We start from the raw sequence: 13319 nt of genomic DNA, 5'->3' as shown, positions 1-13319 counted from the left end.
CCCCATCTCTTGGGACCACTACAAATCTGCCTTGGTGACAGCATTCAGCAGCCTGTCAACACTTCAGGCTGTGGAGTAACAGTGCTTACGGCAAGGCAGGGCTGTGTGGTTAACAGAGGGAGCACTGCCCACTGGCTAAAGACCTGGCCTCTCGTCCCAGCTCTGCCACTGACAAGCTGTGTGGTGCTGGGCGAGTCCCCTTCTCCCTGAACTCATTATCTTAATCTGTGAGGGGAGGGCACGATTCTCTCAGAGCTTGTAGGATTCTGTGCTCTCGTGGCTGTGTGGAGTGGGTGAAGTGGTAGGGGGAAGAGAAGATGCTCGTACAGAGGCACACAGCAGGCTTTAAGGCAATGTGGTTCTCATCTGGAGGCAATTTTGCCCCCCAGGAGACGTGTCAATATCTGGACACGCTTTTTTTAAAAAAAAGAATTTATTATTTATTTATCTATCTATTTATTTATTTATTGGCTGCATTGGGTCTTCGTTGCTGTGCGTGGGCTTTCTCTAGTTGCGGCGAGCAGGGGTTACTCTTTGTTGCGGAGCACGGGCTCTAGGCGCATGGGCTTCAGTAGTTGTGGCTCGTGGGCTCTAGAGCGCAGGCTCAGTAGTCGTGGTGCACGGGCTTAGTTGCTCCGCGGCACGTGGGATCTAACCGGACCAGGACTCGAACCCGTGTCCCCTGCATTGGCAGGCGGATTCTTAACCACTGCGCCACCAGGGAAGCCCTGGAGACACTTTTTGTTGCCACAGCTGGATGGAGTTCCTGGCATCTAGTGGATAGAGGCCAGGGATGCTACTAAAGATCCTACAATGCACAGGCAGCTCCCTACAACAAAGAATTATCCGGCCCCAAATATCAATAGTGCCAATGCGGAGAAAGCCTGCTCTAAGGGGATCAGATTCCATCCTTTGCTCCTGTACTTTGCAATGGCCTTTGCAATTCCAGGTAACCTCATATTTGGTTCCTTTCCGGATCAGCCCTCTTGCTATTGAAGAAACAGGAGTTTAATTTGCTAAATTGTGCTGAAGTTTATTGGCCTATCTTCAAATAAACAGTGGTGACCTAACTAGTGTATGAAGGTTCATTTAGAGAAGCAGAACCACTAGGAGTATATAGTCTGCCAGTCTGTCTACCTGTCTTTTCCATATGTGGGACTCATTACAGGGCTTTGACCTTGCTCAAGTATGGCAGCTGGTACAGTCTCTGGAAGGTTATCTTCATGTCTGGTGGTAGAGCTAGAAATCCACAGGGCAGGCAGTGGGGAAGGGAAGATGGATAAAAAGTGAGGGGAGGGGGAGCAAGGATGAGCTGGAGCCCATGAGGATGGACTGGAACCTCGGCCAGTTCTCACCGCCTCCAATCTGAGGAAGTGGATGACCTGCAGGGGAAGCTCACTGGTGGCCTTTGTCACACAGCTGAACACACACCTGGCCCAGGAGTGTGAGAAGCTACAGGAGGATCCCAGGGAAGGTATATCAGTTGCGGGCCCAACTGCTGCCCCACAGCAACAGCGCCGCCCGCAGACAGCGAAAGTGTCCGCCCAGCCTCACAAGCACAAATGGCTGCTGCACTTCCACTTCCAGATCCTGCACGGAAACCTGTCCTGTGGTGGCACACCCTAACTGGAAACAGACAGGGAAGGGAATGCTGGGAAATGTAGTTCAGCCTAGCCAACTCGATGTGTTACAAAGCCACAAGCAGCAGATCCCCGTTTTTGAGAATGCGTAAGTAAAGGATGGGTCTAGAATCCACGCTTATACAAGTTAACGTGTGCTGCGTTGTCATGCTGAGCTGGAAGGTTTTGAGCGTCTCTTTCCTTCCGATGAGGAAACATCACTTGCAACATGCAGATGGCCTACCCACTGTTACGGTCTAAGGAAGGGTTTCTTAGACTTGAAAACTTGTCTGCTCTTCACTTCAAGTGCTGGAGACTCTGCTTTTAAAGCGATTGAGAGAGTGACCTAACAGCCCTCCTACAAAAGGGATTAGAGAAGCCAGATACTAAAGGTCACGTTTTGTATGATTCCATTCATGTGAAATAGCCAGAAAAGGTAATTTCACAGAGATAAAAAACAGATATGTGGTTGCCAGGGGCTGAGTGGGAGGGTGGGGAGGAAATGGGGAGTAACTGCTTATTGGGTATAGCTTTTCCTTTGGTGGGAGTTGAAAATGTTTTGGAACTAGAGGTACTGGGTGAACAACACTGAATATACTGAATTGTTCACTTTTTAATGGCTGTTTTGTGAATTTCACCTCAATAAAAATTTTTTTTAAATTTAAAAAGCAGGTTAGAGAGGAGCAGTTTTGAATTCTGATCTCAATTTTGCCATTGCTATAAAATAGATTAGAGTTTTGAATATTATTTTTCCCAGCTTTACTGAGGTATAATTGACAAATAAATATTGTATTTATTTAAGTGATAACAATATGATTTGATATACACTGTGACATTAGTACCACAGTCAAGTTAATTAATGTGTCGTGTCCATCGCCTCACAGTTACCTTTTTTCTGTGTGTGGTGAGAACACTTAAGATCTACTCTTAGCAAATTTCAAGTAGACAATACAGTATTCTTACCTATAGTCACCATGATGTACATTAGATCCCCAGAATTTATTTTATCTATTGTTTTGTTTATTGTTTTATTTATTTATTCATTGATTTCTTGAACACAAAAAGAAGGGGTTTGAAAAATAACTGAGTAGTGCTAAGATCTGTATGATATTGCAGTCTGCAAAAAAAAAAACAAAAAAAACGAAGTCTAGAAACTTCTGTTGGGAAAAGGGGGATCCCATACTGCCCTGGTGTAGTACTCCAAGAAGTAGTGAAGGAATTCTTGCCCTCATGTTGCAGGTCTGGAAAACCTCTAAGTGGGGCTGGCCCCTTTAAGGCTCCAAGACGGAAGTAATCTGGTAGCTAAGGAGTCATAATGACAACCTTCTTGGGTAATTCTCCGTGAAAATGTAGTTCTTACCCTCCAGGACCAGAACCACTGAGGAGCAGAGCCATCTTCTCCTCTGTTTGGTTGGTGAGAGATGTATGTGGATGGGCTTATACCTCTCTGGCTTCATTTTCTAAAATCTAGATGTCCCTGCCCTAGACAAAGGACCGTGATATTTAGTTTGGGTTCTTTTCTACCCTGTGGGGAACACAGAGTTTAGTGAAAGGGGAGAATTTCTGTGAAATGTGGTCTAAGTGTTCAGTCCTATTTCTAAAATCTAGGAGAGAATGGAAGGGAGAAGAGTGCCTGTGAAACCCATTGTTAATGTAAATGCATCTGCTGAAAACTGTGCCTGGAGCCTATATGGATTTTGTCCAGGTTTTTCATGAATTCAGTATTCCTGATTCACGGGTAGTCAGTGCTTAGGAATTCTCCAGGACTCACACTCAGAGAAGCGGATGAGAGCTGCCAGTTCAGAACTGGGAGGAGAGGTGCTGAAGCCACCATCAGGAGATCCTGAGACTTGGGCACACACACCCTCCTGCATAGACTCCTTCTTCTTCCCGGACAGGGAGCCGAGTTGATTGGTATCTGTTGTTGCAGGAGATGCTGGTTTGGAGATGGACATGCTAGAGGACCTTGAGACACTGCAGTTTGAGTATGGGATTCAAGAGGAAGACCACAGCTGGCTGTATTTGCTGGGCCGTTCTCATGGGCTAATGACCAAGGCCTGTGCCCACGCAACCTTCTTCTGCAAACTACTCCATAATTTGAGGTAAGCTGGGTCTCCAAGGTCAGGCAGACGGAGAAGAATCTCACTGCAGAGAATCCAGATGACTTAAACTTTTTATATTGGAGAATAACTTTGGCAGGGGGAGTGTCCTCCTACCTTTTCCAACCCACACTCAAGTACTCCTGGTCTGAAAGCACCAGGGAAGTGCATACCAGGGTCCCTTGGCTGTGTTTATGTAATAAAGCCACGGATTAGTGGTGATTTCCTTTTGGTGAGTAGACATTAAATAATCCATTCGTTCATCCATCCATCCTGTCATTCACTCCCTCATCAGGATGACCAGCTTGTCTGCCACAGCTACTAATCATTAGCCATTCCATGGCTATTGGCTGAAAATTGGGCCATTTTTTTCTTTTGGGTCTGAGCTAACAGTGGAATGCTTCCTCACAAGAAAGCCTCCTGGGAATTTGGGGGTCCTTATGGCCCGATGACTTGCCTGAAACCAGGAATACTGATTTTCAAAGAAGCTCTCAGTCCAGTCCTGGCTTCTGACGCTTAAATAGGAGGTGTGTGAGAGCCAAGTACCTAGGACTAGGCTCCTGGATTCTGTAACTCTAGGTCACTCCTGGAGCATTTGTCCCCACCCCCCAACCCCTCAGTCTGCTTCTCAGTTTACTTTTCTCTGAAATTAGATTAATTCCTAGATGGTGGGACCAGATCTGAATTAAACATGTTATAGATACAGCACATACCCGAGGAGGCAGACTACCCAAGAAGTTTGCTGACTGGCTGACTGATAAGGATGCGTAAACCTACTGGCTGCCTCCAAGATGAGTGATGAGAAACCAATATGGGAAACTTCCAGGAGGCATCTTCTATTTGGAAAGATCAGGCACAGAGAGAAAATGCTCTCCTTTTAACCAAAAGAGAAGCCTTAAATAGAATGGGGCTTGTGATGCTTACATGGAAACTCCAGAGCTTTAAGACTCCAGTTTTCACAGAAATACAGAACAGATATAAGATTGCCATATAACAACGTAACAAATGCCTTATGTATTCAGAGGTCAGACTTTTTCACCTTGGGTCAAGTGAACCTCCAGAAAGAGTGGCCTCAGATCCTTGATCCTCAGTTTCTTAGGTCTGTTTTCCCTTATAAACCGTTTACTTTTATAAATCATTACGTTTGGGAAAAAGCTGAGTTATGCGGTTTCCTGGGTTTGTGCAGAACTGAAATAGCAAACTAGAAAGAGGAGGTGTATAGTAGGAGAGGGGTGCACTCATCCTGATGGAGATGGAAATTGACGGCTGTCTGCACAGGAAACAATGAAGGAACTGGGTCCCCATGTTCCAGGATAAGGTGTAATTGTAATTAGGCTGTTCACAGTGATGGTCCTGAGTCAAAGGAATGGTTAAATAGTCAGACCTTGTATTTAAGAAGGCAGGGAAATGCACAATACATATAACCAAAAAAATGTTCACTTGAGAATGTTTTGAACACGTTCTGATCCTTTGAAAGGGGTATGCTTTACTTCCTGGAAAATTCACTCAGGAGTAACATTTCATTCCATCATTGAAGCTGGATCAGTGGGACATAATTGGAATTCTTCTCTCTGAAGTACTTAAGGTGTCACAGCAGGCTGCACGTGAGGAAATTAAACCAGAGAACGTCAGAGGTTGACAGTCAAGAAGGACTAAGGGTCTGCGTTTACTTGGGTGTGTGTCTGTGTTCATTCTCCAGAGAATCATTCTCCAGAAAATCATTACAGGAGAAGCAAACTTCTAGATGTCGCTTGACCGGATTGCGTGAAGACACTCCTGATGACGATGCGTTAAAGGTGGGCATCATTGGAGGCGGCCACCTTGGGAAGCAGCTGGCTCATACACTGCTTCAGCTTGTCCCCATCCCAGCTGACAGCCTGAGGATCTCCACTCGGAGGCCAGAGGCCCTGGGTGAGGAGCACTGCGCAGTAGAAGGGAGGCTTGGGTGTGCTCTTTAGGTGGTGACGAGGCCATTTTGAAAGGGTCCCTCAAAAGAGGAATCCTCGCATACAGCATGCCGAGTTCTCAGCTTGCTGGCCCTGAGAAAAGCCAGAAAGATGGTTTTTTAACTTGTTCCCTAAAGCAACTTTCTTCTCCACCTAAATATTTATATCCATCTCTCCTCCCTGTGTCCTTGGTGGCGAGATATCTTTCTGGGTCTTTGATGTAGAGAAGCTTTCCAAACAGAATTCAAATTTTCTAACTGGACCAGTTAGCGTCTGAGTGGTGTTTACCAGTTCCAAATATTTGGCCTTATTTTTTTTAAATAACATTTACTGAAAAATTTTTTTTAAGTTTTATAATGATTCCATTTATTAACTTATGGTGATAGAAATCAGAAGAGTGATTGCTTCTGGGGAGACTGAGAAGAGGCCCAAGGGAACTTTCTGGGGAGTTGGAAATATTCTGTATCTCGAGAGAGGTGTGAGTTACATAGGTGTATGCATTTGTCAAAGTTGATCAAACTATTTACTTCAGATCTGTGTGTTGCATTATATGTAAATTATACTTCAAAAAAGATTTTAATGTAAAATAATACATGAATGTTATAGAAAATTTAGAAAACTACTCTATAGGGAAGTAAATAATAACTACCTATAATTCTCCTAGCAGGGTTATCATTTCTTTCCCATTTTTTCCTGTCATTATATCAGATTATATCAGTAATTAACACTCTACAAAGCTTTTTGTATCCTGCTTTTTTCACTTAATGTATCATGAGCCTATTCTCATATTATTTGACTGTCTTCAAACTCATGATTTTCAGGTTGTATAGTATTCCTAAGTATGACTGTATGATAATTTATGTAACTGTGCCTTATTTAGTAGGACTTCCTTGTACATAATTTAAAAAACAAAATTACTAGGTCAAAGTACAGGTACAGCTTTATTAAGATATACTTTGTATGTAATAAACTGTACATTTAAAAAAAAATTTCTTGGCCAGGCTACAAGGCATGTGGGATCTTAGTTCCCCAACCAGGGATCGAACCTGTGCCCCTTGCATTGAAGTGCGGAGTCTTAACCACTGGACCACCGGGGAAGTCCTAAACCGCACATTTTAATAGTGTACATGGGGACTTCCCCGGTGGTCCAGTGGTAAATAATCTGCCTTCCAAAGCAGGGGACGTGGGTTCAATCCCTGGTCAGGGAACTAAGATCCCACATGCTGCAGGGCAACTAAGCCCGTGTGCCACAACTGCTGAGCTCACGCACCTCAACAAGAGAGCCCACAAGCCGCAAAGTACAGAGCCCACATGCTCTGGAGTCCGCGTGCCACAACTAGAGAGAGAAAATCCACAGCCACAACGAGAGAGAAGCCCGAGCACCACAATGAAGAGCCCGCGCACGGCAACGAAAAAAAGATCCCGCATGCCTCAACCAAGATCCCGCATACTGCAACTAAGACCCAATGCAGCCAAAAAAAAAGAAAATAAATAAATAAATAAATAAATTTTTAAAAAAGTGTACAGGGACTTCCGTGGTGGTCCAGTGGGTAAGACTTAGCTCCCAATGCACGGGTCCCAGGTTCAATCCCTGGTCGGGGAACTAGATCCCACATGCATGCCACAATTAAGAAGTCCACATGCTGCAACTAAGAAGCCTGCATGCCGCAACTGAAAGATCCTGCGTGCCGCAACTAAGGACCCAGTGCAGCCTAAGTAAATAAATAAATATTTTAAAAATAAATTTAAAAAATAAAAGTGTACAGTTTGATATTTTGTGACACATGTATGCTCCTGTGAAACCATCAACGTAATCAAGGTAATGAATCTCTCTACCTCCCTGCAGAACCCACTCAGGAAACCACTGATCTGATTTCTTTTTTTTTTTTTAATTAATTGTTTATTTATTTTTTTTTTTAGCTGCGTTGGGCCTTCGTTGCTGCATGCGGGCTTTCCCTAGTTGCAGAGAGCAGGGGCTATTCTTCGTTGTGGTGCGTGGGCTTCTCATTGCATTGGCTTCTCTTGTTGCGGAGCACAGGTTCTAGGCGCGCAGGCTTCAGTAGTTACGGCGTGCAGGCTCTAGAGCACAGGCTCAGTAGTTGTGGCGCATGGGCTTAGTTGCTCCACGGCATGTGGGATCTTCCCAGACCAGGGCTCAAACCCGTGTCCCCTGCATTGGCAGGTGGACTCCCAACCACTGCGCCACCAGGGAAATCCCCACTGATCTGATTTCTGTTATTACCGATTAGTTTGCATTTTGTAGAATTTTGTATAAATGGAGTCATACAGTTTGTACTTTTTCTTTGGTCTGAATTCTCGTTATAATTAATTTTTTTATTGAAGTATAGTTGATTTACAATGTTGTGTTAGTTTCAGATGTACAGCAAAGTGATTCAGTTATATATATTCAGTTATATGTATATATATGGAATATATTATACAGAATATATTCTATATACATATATTCTTTTTCAGATTCTTTTCCCATATAGGTTATTACAAAATATTGAGTGTAGTTCCCTGTGCTATACAGTAGGTCCTTATTGTTTATTTTGTATAGCTTAGTTGCTCCATGGCATGTGGGATCTTCCCAGACCAGGGCTCAAACCCGTGTCCCCTGCATTGGCAGGTGGACTCCCAACCACTGCGCCACCAGGGAAATCCCCACTGATCTGATTTCTGTTATTACCGATTAGTTTGCATTTTGTAGAATTTTGTATAAATGGAGTCATACAGTTTGTACTTTTTCTTTGGTCTGAATTCTCGTTATAATTAATTTTTTTATTGAAGTATAGTTGATTTACAATGTTGTGTTAGTTTCAGATGTACAGCAAAGTGATTCAGTTATATATATTCAGTTATATGTATATATATGGAATATATTATACAGAATATATTCTATATACATATATTCTTTTTCAGATTCTTTTCCCATATAGGTTATTACAAAATATTGAGTGTAGTTCCCTGTGCTATACAGTAGGTCCTTATTGTTTATTTTGTATATAGTAGTGTGTATATGTTACTCCCAAATTCCTAATTTATCCCTCCCTGCAATGGTCTGAATTGTTTCACTCTGCATAATTATTTTGAGATATATCCATGTTGTTTCATGTATTGATATTCTTTTTATTTCTGAGTAGTGTTTTATTGCATGGATATTCCATAGTTCATCTATTCCTCTGTTGATGGACATTCAGGTTGTTTCCAGTTTGGGGCTATTACAAATAAAGCTATTATGAACATTTGTGTTACAAATATTGGTGTGGAGAAATGCTTTAATTTTTCTTGAGTAAACACTTGGGAATGGGGTGGCTGGGTCATATGGTAGGTATATTTAATTTTTAAAGAAACTTCTAATATATTTTTTCAAACTGACCTACAAAGGATGTTGTTCAGGTATAAACTTTCATCAACAGTGTGTAAGAATACCCATTTTACTACACGCTTGTCAATTCTGGGAATCTTTTTTTTTTAATCACCATTTTAATATGCCTTTACAATTTTTCTTATTTTAATATGTCTTTCACTGATCACTAGAAGAATTAAAATTTTGTATAGGCTTATTGCAATTTCATCATTTTTGAGTTCCTTTTTGTTCAATTTTTCTGTTGGATGCCTGTATGATTTTTCTTATTGATTTGTAAATGTTCCTTCTATATTAAGGAAACTAAAAAAATCTTAACCCCTCAAGGCAGATTTCTTAAATCTCATCAATAGGACCAGTATATATGACATTTCAATAAAATGCATATATTTTTCTGGGAAGCAATGTTTATTAATAATAAAATTACAGTTATAGTATATCACTGTATGTTGTATTAAGGAAGCAAGAATTCAAAATGCTCGGGCTTCCCTGGTGGTGCAGTGGTTGAGAGTCCTCCTGCCGATGCAGGGGACACGGGTTCGTGCCCCGGTCCGGGAGGATCCTACATGCCGCGGAGCGGCTGGGCCCGTGAGCCGTGGCCGCTGAGCCTGCGCATCCGGAGCCTGTGCTCCGCAACGGGAGAGGCCACAACAGTGAGAGGCCCGCATACTGCAAAAAAAAAAAAAAAAAAAATTCAAAATTCTCAGCATCAGCTTCTGTGCACTTTTGAGAACCACATATGGAAGAAGAGCAGATGTGCATGTTTTCTAAAGTTCTTCTTTGTCCTGTGTATCTTCCTACCTGGAAGTACCTGAGTACCCAGATAACCTCAGCATCAACTTTATCACATACTTGTGGTGGTTAAGAGAAGAACTGACCTCTGCAATGTCTAACATCCTGTTCTCTGATAACACTTAAAACATACTACCATATGTGAGTTCACATTTTTACTTTTGAGGATCCAGATCACAGTAAGTACAATTAAATGATTAACTACCAAGAAGTGGTTTTAGCAACTACATGAGTTATCACATTTCTTTCTACATTTATAAATATCTGATTGACATTAAATTGTGTACACTTTACTGAAACTATAAGCATATTTTTCCAAATTCCTCCCATCCTCTGCCCTATACTCTTCCACTCTCTCAGTCTTTCCCACCATTTCAAGCCAGTTAAGCTGTTTAACTTTGGCCCAGTCACAGAATTCTTGAAGCCTCAGTTTCTGCATCTATAATATAGGAATAATACTAGCCTCTGTCTCATAAGGTCCTTATGAGATTCCCTTAGATAACGTATGTACTTTGTACATTATCTGGTACACGATGAATTCTGTAAATTGGAGAAGGCTTCATTCAGACTTTTTTTCTTCCTAAAAAAAAAACTCTGAAAAATTCTAGCATTTGGTCTAAAACATAAGATAAGGATGAATTATCTTAAAATCTCGAGCACTGCTGCAGTGGCACCTGCTGCCATAGTCATGGGGTCAGGGCTTTGCTGCGTGGCTTTTAGAAGGCATGAGGGAATCTCTTTTGATTTATGTGGTGACAAGACTTGAGATGAAATAATTGTCATCCTCTCCCCACAGTTGATGTTGAGTTCAAAGTTTTTTGTACTGTGATCTTTCTGACTTCTTTTATTCCCTCCCAGATGAATTCAAGAAACTGGGGATCCAGTGCTTTTACCATAACTCTTCTCTGGTGGAGTGGGCCAACGTGATATTCCTCTGCTGCCTGCCATCTCAGCTGTCTAATATCTGTGTAGAAATTCAAACCAGCCTTGGAAAAGCCTGCATTGTGTACAGCTTTGTAGCTGCCGTCCCACTACCCAGGTATCTTGTTAGGGTGAGCACAGCATTGGCAGAACTGCTCTGTCTCATCATCTCCACCCTGGCCCCTACCTCTTGGAGTTGGTCATTCCCAGTCATAAGGCAGAAGCAGCTTCATTGGCAGAAGGACCCAGCCAGCCTTTGAAATTGTGTCTTCCCCACTTTTCCACTAACAGCACTTGTGGGTGGGACCTTTTCTTTGATGTGCAAATGTTTAGAACTGCGGTAGAGCATTACTTCCAACTACTTGAAGCTGATTAGTGTTCCCCTTGTACGCCACTCAACAGCATGAAAATTGATCTGGAGCATGTGTCAGAAATTATTTTTGTATCTCGAGTGTCTAGTTCAGTGCCTGGCTCATGGTGACATTGAATAAGTGTTAAGTGGATGGGTGAACAATCCAGCTAAGATGTAGTGCCCCAGTGCCGACCCACACCTGCGTTTGCCTGTGAGCAGTGCTGTGCAGGGGACTACATTGTTGGGGCTGGATGTAAACTCAGTGGGTCACGTGTTGCTTTATTCCAGTCTGGGCCCTGCACTTCCTGCGTTGGTGGCTTTACTTTCAGGTTGAAACTCCTACTGAACCACACCAATGTCTTGCGGCCTCAGTATCAGTGTGTTGAAGATCTTGCCAGCATCTGGGGGGCCAATAAGGAAATCACAGCTGCTCTCCAAGACCCTGTGATTCTTCAGGCTACCTGTCCCTACAGTCCTGCTGGTAATGGCTCACGATATTTTTGGCACTTTTAAAAATTACCTTCCTCTTGGCCTGTTGCTATCTTAGTAAATCCCTGAGTGTGTGTGTGCGTGTGTGTGCGTGTGCGTGCATGTATGTGTGCTGAGGGTGTGTGTGTGTGTGTGTGTGTGTGTGTGTGTGTAAGTACAAGCTAGATACATTCTCAGCTATTTAGGTTTTACATGGGAACAGCTTTGGTGGCAAAAAGTAGCCTTTTTAGGGAAAGCTAAGAAGTGTGATTAATCGGACCCTTTAAGGATGAATTGGAAACAACCAGAGGAGAGTGCCTATTTAAACCAGAGGATGCAGTGTCTGAGACTAAATGGCTTTTCCTTACTGTAACCTTGCAGTTTGCCTTACTGGCAAGGACCATTCTAGAGATTTCTAGAGATGCATTTGTTATCAGCAATGCCTACATTAACATATCTGTCTTCCTCTGGTAGGGTCAACATGTGATGTGTTATAAAGGACACACACAGGGCTCTTGGCCTGGAAAGGAAGAGCGCTTATCTTGAGGTTCATATAACCAAACTGTCTTGGAGAGAAGGTGGCTGTTCACCATCTGGGGTTTGTCCTAGGTTCCCTGCAAACCTTTTTGGTGGTGCTAACTGGTATTTCCTTTCTCATTGACGTTTAGGGGGAATAATCCTCAATATCAAGTGGTTGGAGGGAGTGTTCTATGCAGCCATAAATGTCTGCACAGCAAAGGACATGCCCCACTCACAAGTGCTGCAGCTTCTGAATGAACTGTTCCTCTCCAAGCACTTGGAAGCCTGTGAGAAAGACAGAGTGTCTTTCCAAAAATTTCAAGCACAAGATTTTGTCAGCAAAGCCTATGCCAAGAACCTGTCTCGGAAAAGGTAAAGTATTAAGACGAGTGGCCATTCTAACTTCTCCCACACTGTTTTCTTAGCAGATGCTTTTTATCTTTTTCCTTTATGTTATCTTTAGAAATGTATAAAACGAATACATTCTTATAAAAAAACATCCAACTAGTGGAAAAGTGAGAGCCCTCCTTTGCCCCCCAAATCCCTTTTCATAGACTTTACCTCTGATGGTTTTTGTATTTTTGTCTTTCTATCTATGCATTTACAAACATATATTTATATTGTCATTATAATGTATATGCATATCTGTATCTCTATATATATTTTAGAAACATGGGGATTATACTTACTACATCATAGGCACCATTCTATGTTAGTGCAATCATATCTATTTCATTTATGAATACTGTGCAGGCACCCACTGGATACATTTCTTTAGCTACATTTATTCATCCTATTTCCTCTTGATGGCAGTGTAGTTCCCTCTGCCCCACATTTTGCACAAAGGGCTGCTTTGAACATTTCATCCTTAAACTTTGCACACTTGTACCAATAGAATTTCTGGGTCAGAGGTTATATATAGTTTATGTTTGATAGGTATTCCTAAATTGCTTATCAAAAAAGTGATACTTATATTTCTACCAATAGTGTATGAGAGTGCCATTTCACTATAGCTTGATAACTGTTAGATCATTCTTTTTTTTTTTTTTTTTTTTTTTTTTCGCGGTACGCGGGCCTCTCACTGTTGTGGCCTCTCCCGCTGCGGAGCACAGGCTCCGGACACGCAGGCTCAGCGGCCATGGCTCATGGGCCCAGCCGCTCCGCGGCATGTGGGATCTTCCTGGACCGGGGCACGAACCCGTGTCCCCTGCATCGGCAGGCGGACTCAACCACTGC

General features: G+C 42.6%; 3 protein-coding genes across 5 annotated transcripts in view; 2 read left to right on the top strand and 1 right to left on the bottom strand.

Moving 5' to 3' along the window:
- The window catches only part of VIPAS39 (VPS33B interacting protein, apical-basolateral polarity regulator, spe-39 homolog), a 29879-nt gene extending 26249 nt beyond the window's left edge, over positions 1-3630 (top strand). Inside the window, exon 21 of the transcript XR_008618717.1 lies at positions 3550-3630. The gene's annotated coding sequence lies outside the window, so the exon portion shown is untranslated. The remainder of the gene's footprint in view (positions 1-3549) is intronic.
- The window catches only part of SAMD15 (sterile alpha motif domain containing 15), a 64522-nt gene that overhangs the window by 2784 nt on the left and 48419 nt on the right, over positions 1-13319 (bottom strand). Inside the window, exon 3 of one of the 3 annotated variants that reach the window (XM_028496228.2) lies at positions 5613-5757. The exons of 1 other annotated variant lie outside the window; for it this stretch is intronic. In XM_028496228.2, coding sequence (XP_028352029.1) covers positions 5707-5757 — 51 coding nt within the window. In that variant the 3' untranslated portion in view covers positions 5613-5706. Of the gene's footprint in view, positions 1-5612; positions 5758-9438; positions 9701-13319 lie in introns of those variants that run through there. One more of the 3 variants, XM_055088648.1, reaches the window with a different exon arrangement.
- NOXRED1 (NADP dependent oxidoreductase domain containing 1) overlaps positions 1431-13319 on the top strand; it is a 31170-nt gene continuing 19281 nt past the window's right edge. Inside the window, exons 1-6 of the mRNA XM_028496232.2 lie at positions 1431-1728; positions 3550-3721; positions 5433-5629; positions 10682-10862; positions 11426-11577; positions 12233-12455. Coding sequence (XP_028352033.1) covers positions 1683-1728; positions 3550-3721; positions 5433-5629; positions 10682-10862; positions 11426-11577; positions 12233-12455 — 971 coding nt within the window. The 5' untranslated portion in view covers positions 1431-1682. The remainder of the gene's footprint in view (positions 1729-3549; positions 3722-5432; positions 5630-10681; positions 10863-11425; positions 11578-12232; positions 12456-13319) is intronic.

This window comes from Physeter macrocephalus, chromosome 11 (genome assembly GCF_002837175.3).
Source record: "Physeter macrocephalus isolate SW-GA chromosome 11, ASM283717v5, whole genome shotgun sequence".
NCBI lineage: Eukaryota > Metazoa > Chordata > Mammalia > Artiodactyla > Physeteridae > Physeter > Physeter macrocephalus.
The sequence above is the reverse complement of the archived record's forward strand: the minus strand, read 5'-3'. Positions and strand labels throughout refer to the sequence as shown.